The sequence below is a fragment of the Falco cherrug genome, chromosome 12, assembly GCF_023634085.1.
Source record: "Falco cherrug isolate bFalChe1 chromosome 12, bFalChe1.pri, whole genome shotgun sequence".
Lineage (NCBI taxonomy): Eukaryota > Metazoa > Chordata > Aves > Falconiformes > Falconidae > Falco > Falco cherrug.
The window spans coordinates 10,223,474-10,240,374 of record NC_073708.1 but is presented as its reverse complement, the minus strand read 5'-3'; the positions used below and the strand labels follow the sequence as shown (position 1 = coordinate 10,240,374).

The 16,901-nt window shown below is 38.1% G+C and overlaps 1 protein-coding gene across 2 annotated transcripts; it reads right to left on the bottom strand.

Annotated features, from left to right (window-relative positions):
- Positions 1-2,777: 2,777 nt before the first annotated feature.
- RGS13 (regulator of G protein signaling 13) lies at positions 2,778-16,565 on the bottom strand. Of its 2 annotated transcripts, XM_027798196.2 has the most exons (6): positions 16,369-16,565; positions 13,753-13,821; positions 13,033-13,182; positions 11,166-11,227; positions 9,133-9,299; positions 2,778-6,246 (listed from the first exon to the last, which is right to left on the bottom strand). In XM_027798196.2, exons 2-6 carry the CDS (start codon positions 13,815-13,817, stop codon positions 6,061-6,063), a joined length of 630 nt encoding a protein of 209 aa, XP_027653997.1. In that variant the 5' UTR covers positions 13,818-13,821; positions 16,369-16,565; the 3' UTR covers positions 2,778-6,060. The 2 variants fall into 2 exon arrangements, with proteins under 2 accessions (XP_027653997.1, XP_005434263.1); XM_005434206.4 differs by lacking the exon at positions 13,033-13,182 and having other exon boundaries at positions 16,369-16,557.
- Positions 16,566-16,901: the final 336 nt, after the last annotated feature.

Genomic DNA, 16,901 nt, shown 5'->3' with positions numbered 1-16,901 from the left:
ATGGCACTGAATGACTCATTAATAACTAACCAGATCACGTGTTATGAATGATAAAACTTTATAATTGCAAATGTCTGAAAACTGCTTTTAGAACTTTGACTGTAAAGTTCTTTCCCTGTGTATTTGTGCAAGTGAAGTTACAGTCCTGTACTCTTTCCTCTAATCAAAGGCAAAGTGGATCATGGTATTGTAGAAAGGAAATAACTCCATGAAATAATTGAGTATGTAACCATTTCTTTAAGAAAAAGAAAATCTTGTCCTTATTTACTCACCTGTTAGAGGTGATTACTGGAATCACTGTTTGCAGACAAGGAGTGTGGAAGAAAAAACTATTTGGCTTGGCTGGTACAATATGCAGCAATAGCTTTAGTGATGGATGGCATGGGAAACTTGACTTATCAGAGACTAGTGAGACAGGCAAGCCAGGACACAAAACAGAGGCAACAATTTTAATCTGTCATTAGATGAATGCCATGTTCCTTTTGGACTCGGCAAATACAGTGACAATTTGTCATTTCTGCTTATTCACACAAAATGCAGTCTTTCAGGTGAGGTTTCATGTTATACCTTAAGCCTTGCTACCAGCCTAGCAGAGCGCACTCTTACCGCTATTACAAAACTTCTGCTCTTCGCAGCTGGACAGGAAGGCAATGCTCATATAAAGTCTTTGCTACAATTTGTAGGTTTTTGACCCACTGACTTGTTTCCCCCTGATAAGTATAGGCTACTAGATTGATGGGGCCCTGTAAAAAAACTTACAGTGGCATGGGGCTGTGGAAGAGGAACTGCAGCCCTGCCTCCTGCCCTGATGCTGTAAAGCCTTGAGTTGTTCCTCTTATCCTCACATCTGTGCAGCCGATGCACAAATCCAGAGGGAAGACACAGGACTGAAAAGCTAGGATTGTGAAGGAGGTCTGTAGCCATCAGTGCGGGTTTGGTGTGGTTAAAACCCCCCACTTGCTTACACTTGTCAGGGTAGACTGACCCCACTTTCCATTTTGTGAGGTATGTGTTCTTGCAGTAAGGAGTTGTTCTCAGTCCCTGGATAGCTGCACTGTACTTTGAGTTGAGCAAAATCTGAGGTACAGGACATAAGGATTTCTATATAAGCGTGGCCATCTTGAGATAATTGTCATAGTGACTTTGGAGGGAAAATATTGTTGTAAAGTTATAAACAACTTTTCAGTAAATGATTTAAGATGCTGGGGTGGGTAAAAAAACCTAGCAAATGTGAAATCTTTAGTTAAGAAAGCAGGCCTGATTTGGTTGTGTAAACACAGGCACCTAGTTCTTCTGAGATGCTCTAGGATGCCATGCGGCATCCATTTGCCACTGCAGCAGGGAATGGGCAGTATGTCTACCTACCTGTGTCAGATCTACCAGCACCAGGGGAAGCCTTAGTTAGCCCAAGGGTTCTACACACCATAAAGTGTTCATGCAACTGAGTCAAGACAGAATGCATATGTACTGAATTCTGACCATTTGTAGTATACTGCAAGATGTCTCATTCCATGTTGCTGTTTCTATAAGGATATGTAGGTGCCTGAAAACCAATTGAAAGACACTGGCTGGAATCCATAATATGATGCTACCATGTTCTTACTAATTTACGTTCCTCTCTAAAGAACCAGTTGCACTGTTTGGCTTCAGTGGCTGATATCTTGCTGCTGCTGCGATGAGAATTCATGGTTCTTAGAATCTGTGCACTTATGATGTATGATATCTAAAAGAGTGCTTGATTTGCTTCCCCAATATCTAATTTTCTTGCCTTGTGATTTTATTTTTCTACATTGTTGCACCTGTTTCTTTTATTTTTGATTTAGAAAAAAAAGTTAAATCCTTTGTGTATTCTAATCAGACTCTGAATTGGGACTGCTATCTTAAATTTGAATTTTGAAGTTTTTCATTTTTCTAAAATTTGGGTTTGAAATTTTAAATTTTGAAATCAAGGCATCTCAAATCTGTACAGTTACTCAGTGCAACTGCAAAATTATTAGATGGGTAATTCTGCCAAGAGAGGTTACCACCTCTGTGAAGCTTCCTTGTAGGACACCCTATGCAAGCCGATATTAGGATGCAGTCTTTGCCCAGGGAAGGCTACAGTCTGTAGCCACATCATCTAGCTAATCGTCATGTGCAGCAAAATGTTCTGTTTGGAAGACTTGTTCTATTGTGCTCTTTCCTCCATGTTTAGTGAACTGAACTTTAGACCAAACATCAGTTTCTGAAGGGACCTGTGATTGCAACAGTACTGTATATTTGGCAATACTTGGAAATGCTACAGTCATTTCCCTTTCCTCTGAGGCTGTAGGTTCCTAAACATCCTCATCTGCCCTGGAATTGGTGACAAACATCTCTGCTTGTAATATTTGTTTAAATCAGTTGTCTACAGTACCGAGTTCTGGACATTACTTGGTTACTGTGCTTAGAGTGTAACTGCCTATATTTTATTTCTTGGGACTTAAAAGCAGAAATACCTGGAGTTAATATGAAGATATGAAATAATTGAGGTAACTTCAGACGAAAGCCTCCTAGCAACTTATTCTCTGAAGGCTTTTGATCATACAGTGGAGAGACATTATATATTCTCATTTACCACCCATCTGTACAGAAAAGACTGGACTATGCTGTTCTTACTGGTTTGTTTTGGCTGACTCTACTTATAAGCAGATTTTTACTTTGTTTTTTAGACCTGATATGCAAACTACATTTGTTATTCTGCACTTATCATCATCTAGACACTGAGAGCAGACGCAAAACTCATGAAAACAGCAATATAACAATAGGGTGTAAGTTTAATCACTTTTGTCAAGAAAGAAGCTCATGCACACCTCACATTTACAAAGTAAAAAAGATCTAATTGTCAGCTCTTTTTAAAACAACAGCAACAACAAAATAACCCACCCAAAACCCCAGACCATCTGTCCACTATGGGTTGTTTTTTTACAGAGCCTTGATAGGTCAACAGTTTCCAGGGTTGAATACAGTTAATTGCTATAGTGGTTTGATTAATCTACATTTTTGTCTTGCCAAATTTAATGTGTTTGAAGAATTGCCATTGGATTTATTTTTATTTTTTTTTGTTCTTGTTAAGTAAAGAGGGAAGAATGACAAAGAATTCTGCAAATTTAGCTGTTATAAAGTTTATCTTTTTTAACAGTAGCTTTGGGTGATTAATGTGAGCAAATGCCTTTTAGTGTTGTCTGCCAGTGGAAAGTATACCTGAGCTTATTCAAGTGCTGTTAATGAAAATGTTAAAAGCGGTGATTTATTTTTGCTGCTGCCAGTAGTTACTGTTTTATGAATCATGTGATCTGATGAAATACACTGTTACTGTCATGCCTCTCATAACATAAAAGAAAAATCAAGCAAGAGAAAGATCTCTAACAGTTAACAATAAATCTATTTGGGGAAAAGGACCCTCTCTTTTTCCAACTTGGGGGGGGTGGGAGACATCACTAGAAAAAAAAACCCAAAAAACAATCAACTTTTTAGTTATTTCTAGAAGGAAATATAAAGTTAATAAGTCCACCAGCAATAAGGGTTGCTAGACTCATGACCTGTTATCAAAATAAATGCTAAACACTTCATGCCGTAAAAGTGTTTGTGAGTCCCTCTATGATTTCTCTGAGCATTCTCTGTGGATGATTTTTTTTTTTTTTCCTCCTTCTGGATAATCTCTTTTCTGCAAGGAGAAATGTTCTGTCACACTACCTGACCAGCCTCTTCCTGTAAGCCCTTCAGAAGACTGCATGCTAGGCCTGTTTGGATATGCAGAGCTATTATCCTTGGTCATTACAAGTCTTTTCCATTTAGAGAGCAATACCTAGGTCTTCTGAATTTCTGATCCTCACAGACATGGGAAGGCTTTTCATAGTGTAGTCCCTTGTTTATTTGCTTTTTCCTCTGCTCAGGCTGACTTTTGTCACAGGTCTACTTCCCTGTAGGAATTGCTTTTTAATAGTTCCTATAGTTTTTCTTTGCTCTGAGGCTGAGGCATCTGCAGGATCTGTGAAGCCAAAGTGCACTGTACGTACCTCAGAAGTACATACAGAAAGCTATGCTACCCCTGCCTGGATTTCCTGTGGTGTCTCTGCTTGCTGACAGTGGCTTTACAAGCTGAATAATCACATGTTGCTATGATGATCCTTTTATATGGGGTCAATGCAAAAGGACAGGATTATCTCCTATACTAACAATCTCTTTTCTTACAGTACTTGCTATCTTTAAGGTTTCTGTACTAGTGTAGATTATGCTTATACTTGCTTTGCATTCTGCTTTAGGCATGTACATAAATTCTAGCTTGAGAATTTCATAAAAATGATGGATGAAATGAATTTGTGGAGCCTTAGATAATTGATAAGTTACAACATGACCACTTATACTATAGTTTTGTTGACATTAGAGCACACACACACAGTTACGGTTTACCAATATAACTTAATGCAAAGCCAGATGTAATATCATGCATTTGGTAGCTGTTGATAAGCATGCTCATCTGCCATCAATAAATCACTGTCCCTCTTCCCAGCTATATTGTGCACCACAATAGTACCACTGCTCAGGGAGGCCCTAAACAATGATTATTTTTTTAGGAGGGATTGAGACTTTACCTTAAAATGTTTACATACAATATGTTATTACACTGGCAAGAGAAACATCTTAACAAGTATAGTGTTGCCTCGCTACAGGACAGATGCCACCAAAGTAAAACCCAATTGTTTGTTCGCTGTCTGCACTGACCTGTGTTTTCATGCTCGCCTTGTAAGGAAAAGGCTGGGACATTCACATTGGAGAAGTAAAGGAGGTTCTCGGGGAGAACAAAAACTTACTGTGGTTAAGCAGGTGGCACAAAGGACTGCTGTGAGCCTCCCACAGAAAGACTGAGTTTTCCCAGCAGAAGCAAGGCAATGATTTACCACATTGTCACAAAAATTACCTTTTTAAACTAGGCAGGCAAGTTACAGCTTAAAGTGTTAAAAAGCATGAACTGGCAACATGATTGAAATAGCCTCAGTCAAATAAATGTATCCAACTGAATGAATACTTCATTTCTCCTGTGAAATCATCCCAGAGGATCAGTGTGATGCTACCGGGGTTGATGGGGCTGCTGTCAGAATTTGTTCTTTGTATTCCTTGAAATAATGCAGCTTGAGAGGATGCAAAAAGGTCCCTGGTTTACTGTGTCTTTTAGTGTCTATGCTTAAGACCATTAAAATAATTAAGAGATTCCAGTTTTAATGAGACATGAGAAGTTAGATTGTTTTTTGAATGTAAGCCAGTTTTTGATACTTGATCAATACGTAAGCAAGGTGTCTTTTACAGTGCATGCATGAGAGGCCAACCTGCTTGCGTTACAGTATGATGTTCAGATGCCAAAGGGAAAGTGATATGTTTGTGTCCATACCCAGAAAAAAAGACAAATGAGCTTCATAAGTGAAGATAAATTCAGGAAACACTGGTAGTATTACAGTATGCTGTAGACAAAGTACCTTTACAGCATATGTTGTACACCATAATTTAGCATAAATTGACTCTACGCCACGTGAATGCTATGCTTCATGGCTTAAGCAAGCAGCTGTACCTCACAACTTATCATATTTTACTTTGGAAGAGTATAACAAAGCAACAACACAAAGTCAATGCAGCAATGCAGATGTTTTTTCTTCTGTGTTATGTATAGCCAAATAAATATTTATTTCCTAGCAGGAAGACAATTTTTTTTTTTTTTACTTGAGGTCATTCAAAACAATACTGAAAATGTTATTTGAGTTGAAAAGTATCAATAAAAGAGTAGAACCTTAGGCTATAATTTTTGGCTGAAACTTTGGTTTACTTAGTTTTTGCTAGCTTTTAAGGTTTTGTTGAGAGGAGAGGAAAACGAAACCAGAACTCTTCCATGGGAAAAGAAAGGGAAGGGGGAGGATAGTGTCTCGCCAATTTGAACATCAACAAAACAGTTGAGCACATTACTGCTTGATTTCTCCTGTCTACTTTAAATCTTAGACACTTGCATGCCACAAGAAGCCTTCCTAAATTTTCAGCCTTTCTCTTCATCATTTAATTATCGCCATTATTTTGAAGGCTGTGTTTGAGTTTTTGATAGAACTTTGATTCAAGAAATCGTGGATATGAATCTCTTTCCATGTGCATGTAAATTATTCTCTGTGCTTCATCAAAACAGGACTGTGTTGGCTCTTGAATATTTCTTATGATTGCTTTCCTCGCAGGACTGTCAATATTAATCTGAAACAGAAAACAACATTACTAAAGTATCACTGAATGCATGCAAAGAAGGGTAAGGAAGATACAGGGACCTGTACTAAATGCCTTTCATTTATATCTTTTTATATACCCTTTAATCTAAAATCAGCACTGTCATGGTATAACCCCAGCTGGCAACTAAGCTCCACAGCTGCTGGCTCACTCTCCCCTTGTGGGTTGGGGGAGAGAGTTGAAAGGGTAAAAGTGAGAAAGCTCGTGGCTTGAGTTAAATAACAATTAATAGGTAAAGCAAAAGCTGCTTATGCAAGCAAAGCAAAACAAAGAATTCATTCACTACTTCCCATGGGCAGGCAGGTGTTCAGCCATCTCCAGGAAAGCAGCGCTCCATCACACCTAACAGTTACTTGGGAGGACAAATGCCATCACTCTGAATATCCCCCTGCTTCCCTCTTCTTCCTCAACTTCATATGCTGAGCATGACACCATATGGTATGGAATATCCCTTTAGTCAGCTCTCCTGACTGTGTCCCCTCCCAGCTCCTGGTGCACCCCTAGCCTGGTTGCTGGTGGGGTGGGGTGAGGAGTAGAAAAGGCCTTGACTGTAAGCATTGCTCAGCGGGAACTACAACTTCTCTGTATTATCAGTGTTGTTTTCAGCACAAATCCAAAGCAAAGCCCCATATTAGCTACTATGAAGAAAATTATCCCAGCCAAAGCCAGCACAAGCACCTAACCAAAAACATTGATTCTAGCAGAGTGGATTTCTCCTTATAATGCCAGAAAACATGGTTTTATTAGTTGACCAATTTGTTCCTCTTGGTGTTTGATTTAGTAAGAGGTATGTTAGTGGCTGAATGGCGGGGGGTTTGCTCCCCTAAGTACAAGAAGCCTGGAAGACTGGGATCTGCCTGAATTTCCTAGCCTGCCCCATGCCCTCAATGAAGTGGCCGGTTTAATCCTGACTGTTGTGATCAGTGGAGGTCAAAAGCAGGGGTAAAGTCACTGTTGCTGGGCTCATATATAGAATATGGGCCCAAGACTTCAAACCTTAGTGGGGTTAAGCAGTATATTTTTGACTTGCTCACTACTTCTAGAAAGCATATGAACATATGTATGATTTACGCAGAGGAAGTCCTGCAGATGTGGTTTGCGTGGAGTGGCTGCAGTGGAAGAAGTAGCTGAAAGGTGTTGACATCCAGCCCCTTTCTTTCACTAAGAATTGTTCTTAGAGCTAGGATTAGATCCCTGAAAAGGAAACCTGACTTTGGATTTCTAATGAGTCCAAGTGGCTGGAGGTGCACAGTACCAGTGAAAAACAAATGCTAAAATTTTTATGGTCTCTGAGAGAAACAAAAACTGAACCCATAGTCAACCTTGTTTAGAAAAAGCTTTGGTTCCTAGAGCTTTTCTGATGTGATCCAGGGTTTGTAGCAGACAACTTGAAGCTCTGTGGATGTGTAAGAGTAGAAAGGTCTAGTTAAAGGAAAAGATAGCAGATAAAATGGGGGCTTTTGATAACACATTAGTTGATGATTAATTACATTGCTTTTTTTTTCAGCTTAACTTTGTTTACTGTTGAAAGGAGAACTCTAAAGATGTGAAGCTAGTGCTGATGTCTGTCATGGGTTGGGATCTTGCTCTTCCAGAGTAGTTGTTTGGGTTGCACCTTTTTAAATGCTGCTGAAATCTGAATATAAACTGTGTTTTAAATCCTCATGAGCATCTACATTTTTAGAGTGGTACCTACTTCTTGTGTTAATAGCAAATACCAAGAAAACATGAAACCAGTGTGTCCTGAAGACCTAGAAATCAGACAACCATCAGCAAGATTCAAATGCGTATTATTTTAGAAAAAAAAATATACAGCTTATTTTTAACTGTCCTGATTTAAGCGCTAACTTTTGATTAATGCATTTGTGTTTGGCAATACTGACATTTCTCTTTTGGAAATGCAAATGTCTTGCTGAGTTTCCTATAGCTGCACATGCTAAAAATAAAATAAATCAGAAAAAGACAGAAAAATGCATTGTCTTGCCAATTGGCATGTAAAACCAGGAGAGGGAAGTCTCAGATTTCCTCAAGTTTTGGATTGATGGGAGTGGTTTAGTCATTTAAAGCAGCAACTGCTCTCAGCATTTGGGAACCCAGTTGAGTTGGTTTTGGCTTGTCTTTCAGTGTCAACAGGGAAGCTATGTTTTGAGACTCTGTAATAATTTTATTGTTTTGCCTAAACCAGAGAATACTCTAGCCTGATTTTTCATTTATGTCAGTCTGCCAGAGACAGTGGCAGTAAAAGCCAGTATTAGCTAATTTTTGCAAGGAGAGAGTAACAAGCAGGAATAGTTAAAGGTCATAGAGCATGACTAGCTGAGCAGGAATAACTTTTTTAATAGCCATTTGTTGGAAAAAAAAAAAATCGCTCTCAAACATTTTGCATACAAGTCTGCTCTGGAAGCAGAAAAGAATCTGTCTTGGAATATTTCTTTTAGCTCACTATACAAAGGGGACAGTACCGGGTAGAGTTCATTTACATTTACCCTTGCAAAGACCAGAGTAATATATACACGTAGCAATGTCATCATCCAATATCTGTTGAAGAGGTATCAATGGCCCCTGGATGAAACACTAAAAAGAATAGAACAGATCCAAGAACTTGGTTCTTAATCTAGTTGTGCCTTTTGCTTGTGTCCTTGGATGTAGTTGAAAGATTTGCCTGTAGACAAGATGTGATGGCAAGTATTAAAATTCTAGGTGTCAAAGAGTTTTGGGAGGATGACTAGCAACAGTTTTCACTCCCTTTAATACAAGAGGTGCTACACATTTATTGTTGCTTTTTGTAAGCCACATTATGCATCAGGCATTCCTATTAGAGGAAAAAAAAAAAGTGTTTGTGTTATCACATATCACCTCATTGGGAGCCTGAGGTTGAATGTAACTTGTAAAAAGTTTCCTGGCCATGGAAATCCTTTTCCTCTGTGACGTGATCTTCTTATAAGCTTCACAAGCAAGCCAAAATTCTATGTTTTCATCACTGTGCTCTGTTTTCAAGTAGGTCTTGTAGATCATAGGCCCATCTGTAAATATTTCATAAGCCAAATTTATATACCATGTATATATACATTATCTTTAGAGTCCTTCAAAGGCAATAGGGGTGATTACAAAACAGTATAGTTCTTGATTGTACAACTATAAATATTCCTATATCGAAATGGGGAACTCAACACGCTAACCCAGAGCCCTACGCTTCAACACTGCCTTTTCCTGCATGGGCAGAACTTCCTTTACCTTCCATGGCATTTTGCTGTGCAGGGACAGAGCACAAAAAACTTTGCTGTTCCTGAGCTCCAGCAACACTGTGAAATGTATCCAAAGACTATCAAATATTTTAAAATTCTGGCTCTAGTTTTGTATAGAAAATGTCTGAGTATTATCAAACCATCATGACCTGAGTGGAAAAAAAACAACACCTTATTTTCCTGATGTAAGAATTTTGGGGAAAAGCAATTAGCAAAGAAGAGGAAATAACTTTGTCTCTTGTTGCTGTAATCAAGTGGTTAAAAGAATTCTCTCTGAAGCAAAGAAGTGGTTTTGCACCTGAGGATCTCTTTGTAACACCTGGTAATGGAGTCTGATGGCAGCAATCAGCAGGATCTTGGCAAAGATGAAGTTCCTGAGGCTGCCTTTTGTCATGTTATTAGACTTGCTCTGTACAGAACTAGGTGACAGTCGCTAAAATACCTCTAGCCAGGAGAGAGTCTATGAGGCTCACCCTGTGCTAGCACTCGGGCAGGAATGATGCTTGCAGTTGTAAGATGTACTTTCAAGAGTAAAACCTAAGATAGGCAAATACTTTGCCTACCTTTCACAAAGAACTGCAAATCATTGCCTTTAGAGCATCCAGCTTTTCACATGAGTACATCTTTGGATTTTCTGATGTCATTAGGCACTTAAATTCAGAATCGACAAATAGTGCCATCTAAATACAGGGAATGAGGGAGGTATTTCAAGAAGAGGCAGCATCCAAGTACTGCTGGAAGCTACAAGCATTTTATGGTTTCATGTTTTTAAAGACATTGAGCACGGCCTGTCATTTGGCAGTGACAGTGATTGCATGCATGCATGCTGCTTGTACTATGATTTTGTCTTTTTTAAATGTTTTGTTGTGTGCTTTCTCCCTGTGCTTTCCCTGAAAACTCTAACATACTACATTGCTTGCTATTAAAGATTTTAATGGCAAAATCTTTTTCTTTATAGTTGTTACATATTCTGTCTTTTAATCTTCTTGCTCTTTGTATTTTGTCTAGTTTGAAAATAGTGCCAGTCCTTGGGAATAATTCTGAGAGGTTTGTGCTGTGATGTAATTCTGTTACACTACTTTCTAGTCAATATTTAAAAAAAAAGTAACTCGGCAGTGTCGCTGGAGACTGCTGGCCATGTGAGAAGCGTAAGAGAGCTCTGAGCCCTGAATGAGGCAGAGGGATGCTGAAGTGGGAAAGTTCGGTTTTGCTACTGAAGCTACAGTTCTTCCCGTACTTGCGATGAGGGTCTAAGCCACCTTCCAGGGCATTACACTGTACAGATGTAGCATTAGGTCTGGTGTCTTTGCCATGCACAGGATTCACAGAGTCAACTTTTCTTTCACTTTCTTCTAATACATATTGCTATGCAGTGCTGTAAGTGGGAGCATGGAACATAAACCTGCCCTTATCATATGTCTTTAAAAGAATTACACATGCTTGCAGAAATGGCAAGTTTGGGAAAGCATTTATAGCATGCTACGTTTATTTTCAGTGTAATGCATGCTAAGCCTTCACACAAAGGTTTTTCTTTCATTAGTTGCATGTAAGACAGCATACATTATACTGCATGACTTACTGATTTTGCTTCATGGGAAGTTTTTTTCAGTAATCCATCTGGAATACAAATATGCAATTACTTACATTTACTTGTTACAAGCTTTTCAAAAGACTGGGACCATTGTAGCACTTCTTCCAAAGACACTCTTTAGAAAAAAGAAGATTACTGTAAGATTAGCTGTGGTTCAAAGTATAAAAAAAAACCAAAATGAAATTACATTATTGAAAATCTGTCCCCTACTTTACATAAGATTGGCACAAAACTTACATTTAAAAGGTTTTCCTATGTGTCGTAAATCTTGTGCTTAATGTGCTGAAGCAAGTATTCTTGACATCACAAATACAGTTCCATCTCAAGGTGCTCTCATGTAATTCCTCTAGAAATGGCATTCGCTTATCTAAATTGTGCTTAGGGGAAGCACAAGGGAAGTACTAGCTTTCTAGGTAGCAACTTCTTTGGGACAGGTATTGTATAGTTAACGAAATGTTGATGTTTGTAGCAATGTTCTTATAAAGGCTCAAGATGTTAGTGTAATATTTAAAGGCCTTTAATGTCTAAGTTGACTTTAACATCAAAGTGTTTTACAATGCAGTATGACACATCAGTAACAGTCTAGGCAGTTCTTGGAGGTGACTAAAATCAGATTTCTTTTTTTCATGTTTGCAATTCTTAAGCAATAATTTCATAAGCTTGTAGGAGGTTCCTGCCTGATTCTGGGAAAGACTATGGAAGTAGTGAGGTGAGAGACTAAACAATTTAAGGAAAAACAAATGTTTGAGGGCAAATAGCTCCATTTAAGTCCATGTAGTTCCATTTACACCAACTAATTTTTAAGCGTTGCAGTTACAGGACATCAGTGCCGGTAACCTGGAAAAAATGCTTATGCTTATGTTAGTAGAAGAAAACACAAGGGATGTATTCCAGTGGGTGCTTTCCATTACACGTCAGCCAAACCTGGGGGAAGATCCCTTCTCATTGAGTATTTTGTTTTCATATGAGCTACAATTTTGACAAAAGCTAGTATCACTGAACTTTTTTTAAAAAAAAATAAATTAAAAGCAAAACTGGCTTTGGTATGAGTGCTGCATGATGCTTCATAGACTTCTGCTGTACAACAGTCATTAGTAGCTTTGTAGCTTTTTAAATTGGTGATCACCTATTTATTAACTTGATACAATTCTCTTTCTCTGGAAGAGTACATGCTGTGACTCACTGACTATTTTGTCAGGCTTTCCTGATCAGTCTGACCTGATCAGAGAAATGTATAGTAAAAGTAACTGTACCTCTATCAAATTGTGGTGTCAATAACTCTCTAGTAGCTCTTGCCAGTAAAAGATATTTCTTTTTTCTTTCTCATGAGCTACTGGCGGCCTCTCAGTATAAACTCACAAAGCGTATGGTTATAAGGAATGAGACTTTAGTCCTTTGAACGCTTTTTTTTTTCCCTAGAAGCTGCTTCTGAGTCATATTCACTGCTACTGACGCAGATAATTTTTCACCTCTGTTAGCAATAGCACTTCTATATAGAACAAGTGACAATCTTGTCTCACTGAGCATCATTAGTAGGGCCATCTTATTTCCATTTCTGATTTATTTGTCTTTAGCATTAATCTGTGAAGCAGAAAGAACGCTGCCTGATGGGGCAGCTGACACAGAGGAAAACCTTTTTACTTTCCTTTTAAAATCAGAAAATATGAAAGGCAGTAAGAGAAATATGAACATGGGTTATTAGGATCTGTATTAATGCCACTTTCATAGCTGCTGTGCTGACAATAAACTTCTCGCTGCACTGATTTACAACGTGATTAATTTTGCTGAAGAACATAGATTACACTGAAAAAACCTGAATATTCTCTATAAATAACTAAGGCTTTATAGCTGAGACTCCAAAGTTTAAGTTGAAAAATGGTTTTGTAGTGCCTTGTGTGAGCTATCATTCATTTATTGTACCTTTTCCAGTGTGAGGGGCTCCTCTGGCCACTGCTGTGTGGGAGAGAAGTCCTCATCCAGCAGGCACTTGTGGAAATGCTGTCTGGATTTCTGCTACTTAACCTCACCCAAATGGCAGTTTCAGGAGTCATCAGACACTCCTCAGTATTGCTGTGGAGGACACATTTTTCTCTAATCAATAACATGTGTGATCTGCTACCAGTTGACAGGCATGTTGGATGGAAGCATTTCACCATCCTGATGTGATGTGCTGGCCAAAGTTCTAGCTATGGCTGGTCTCCACTGAGGCTGGTGGCAGCCGAGGGCTTGCAGGATGCAATTGGCCATGTCTCTTATCCACCACCTGTGTACTCAACCTTTGACAACAGTCTGAATTCTTTTAAAAGACTGACCCAAAATATTGGGCTCAAAAAGTCTTCACAGGTCCACATCTGGATTTAATCCAGGGATTTAGTTTCGGCCTATGCTTGTTTAATATAAAAGAAGTTCCCACTGGGATATACCCTCCTTCCACCAGAGAGATGCCAGTTTACACTTCATGTACGGCAAATGAATTGGCTATATGAAGATGGGCAGCTGGGGCAGTTGTGAAGATGTTGCACTCTTTCACTTGATCTTAAGCTTGCAAAGAACACTTCCACTATGAAATTTAAAATTTCTGTCTCTCCTACTCAGACAGCTGTATGTACTGCAGAACACAAAAGTCTTATTGTTACTTACTTAGAACTGATCCCATTTTCTTCTGCTCTGAATATCTTGCAAAGCCAACAAGTATTTCGACTCATTCTTCTAAAAATGGAAAATATGTGAGTTTTAAACCTGCTGTGCTCAGCTCCAGCTATCTTAAATACCATTTATAATCCAGTCTCCATATAGCAGTGCAACCAGTTCTACCAGTATTATTCTATGCATCTAATCTTTACCTATGAGTCACGGCTGAAACATTAGACCAAAATATATCTTTGTAACATTCAAGAACTTTTTTGAAAAATTAAAAATACAAAAAATCAGGCAGTCCTGTGGCTATCTCTTAGGGAAACAGTGTTAATAATTCTCCTTCTTTGCTTCTTCAATTGTGAAAAGAGATTACAAGTTTGAACCTGACCCAAAGCAGAAGGAAACCAGGAATCATTCTGCTGAAAGTTCAGGGTGACCTGGATCAGGGATCAGAGCTCAATGTGAGCTGGACAGTGTTGATTAAATTAAGTGCCTGAGATTAACATTGATATTTATCTAGCAAATATTTCAAAGTCAATAAAAATTTGTATTAAACTTGATTTTGTATAGAGATTATATCCATAAGAAAGGCTGTAATTTTTTATTAGGAACAAGGCAGTCAAGAATATGTTTGTCTAAAAAAACCCAACAACCTCTTGTGACCTGGAGTGTGTTTAATTTTTATTCTTTGGCTTTCAGGAGATGTCAAATTCTTTGTAAAGTTTACATAGGACAGTGGGTAAGTTTGTATAGACCTGCCTGGAATCAAAACAATAGTCTTTTTAAAATTTAAAATCACAGGTATTTTTTCACATTTGGGTTTGACTGGCACATTCTACTTCTGCAACTGTTTTATTCCTCCAAACTAAACACGCTGTAAAACACGGAACAAGTCTGTATCTCCCAGCATTCTGAACCTGTGAAATGATTGAATTTACCTTTAGTCTTATTTTCCTTGTTTCCTTGACAACTATATCAAATTTTGCATTATACTAGAGTCTTACCCAGTAGATTTCCTACAGGATATGGAAACTTTGTTAGTCTGCCCAACTGCTATAGTGCAACTCCGGCTGCTCATGCTCCCTGCAGGATCACCAGTGGCTGTTGCCCGTTTCCTACTTTTGTGGAATTCTCTGTTTGGTTTCTGTATGACTTCCTCTACACTTGCCTTTTCACTGGTATTTACTCATCTTACCCTCTGTCTGAAAGCAATCTTTTGAAACGACACAATGGTCCATATTTAAGATAAAGCTATGCATTTAAATTCTGGTATATGGTTATTGCTTATCATATCTTAGAGTATTTTACCCAATGCCCTGTATTTTCGCTGTTTTCATGTTGCAATTGTGATTCTTCTATTCACAGAAATACAAACCAAATACAGCCTTCATGGTTTTTTTGAAACTTGAGGAAGCTTATAAGCCTACTATACAGAAATGCCCAAGAAATATTACATGAAGTAATATTAAGTAATCTATTTCAGCTACTTCCACCTAAATTCAAAGTGTCAATCAGTAATTATTTTTCTTCAGGTGGTTGCTGCATGAAGTCACATTTGTATAAGGAAATGTTATTTTCATTTCATTTGGCATATATTCATTTCATTTAAGCAAATATTGTTCCCCAGGGCTTGAGTACACACATTTGCCAAGCATATATCCCAGGGCTTTGTGGTTCGTTCTTCTTTTTGTATCAGAAATACTTCCTAATGGACTGAGGAACAGAACATGCTGATTTTATCTTTTTCAGTGCTGCTTTGGAATGTCTTCTTTCCACTGAAGCATACTCTATGCCTCATTACTCTAATGTTGCCTGTTTCTGCTGGCAATAGGCTTAGTCCTAAAATAAGACAGGAATAGTACACAAAGCTACAACATGCCCTTGAGCAATTTGTGTCAGTTTTGTGTTGGCTGATCTTCACAAGGGCAGTCTATGACTTTACCGATGGTAGTGTCCTACCTTCTATTGTAAATGGTAGATCATCTACCTCTTCCTTTTCTCGTTATAATACTTTATTGCCACAAGGCCATAAGTTCTTTAATATGTAGGCTCTGTGCTCCCTGCGGGTCTTGTAATCAAAAAGAAAATCACATGATTACAACATTTTCAGAGAAGTAATTGCCTGTCTGATATAATAAGTGAATCAGTCCTGAAGTTATTCATGTCTGTAAAAGTTATAAGCAGTACTGATCTGGAAACGACTGTTTAACTGTTACTATATTTTATATTGGAAAACTACCAAGAAAACTACTTTGGTAGATCAAAGAACAAGAGCTCTTTATTTTTCAAACTACACAAACATTTTGAGTTTTTCAGCGCCCTTATGCTGTGCCAGTGGATCTGTAAGCTGCCTAATGTCCAGTTTTTACTACTCAGGTTTCAGCAGAACCTTCAGAGAGAAACTGCTATATAAAAGTTCTAATTAACTGCCTTCTGTAGTGTCACTCAGCTTGGTTTGTACTAAGAGTGTTACAAAAAATATTCATATATAAATAGGGATGAAGTTGTTTATACATCAGAAACATTTCTAAAATGAATGCCCTCACTATGCTGAGGTAATCTCCCTGCCTTTTCTATACTTTTCTGTTAGTATTTCAAAATACAAAACCTCATACTTACAGAAGCTCTTCTTGGATTGTTTCCCTTGGTTAAAAAAAGTTTCATTTAGTAGTTGCATTTGTAGGGATAATTTTCCAAATTCCTTGACCTGTTTTTTTTCTTCATTACTTTCTTTTAGTGTAGAAGATCTTACTACCCTTTGGCTATGTCTGTGCTGCTCGTGTTAGTGGCTGGCTCCTCTTATACATACCATAGGCAAACAGTGGCTGTGGTTTCTGTCAGAAAAAGTTCAGTTGGACTCTGATTCACCACTGATAGAGGCTGTTTGCTCTGAAATTATCTTGACATCTCTCCTGATCAGCTGTAATGAAATGAAGCTGTGTTTTGCTTCATTGAAATCTTGCATGTATTGTCCAAGTTTTGTGACTAATATTTTCCATCCCTTTATCAAAGTTCTTTATATGAAACCTAAAGTCCATGTTGAAATGAGATTAAAGGCAAAAGTATTCTTGCATTAAACCCAGGTTTCATCCTCTTACAGGCAGCTTTATGAAGTACTTTGGATTGCCATGGGAGAGCCTTTATTTTCTGCT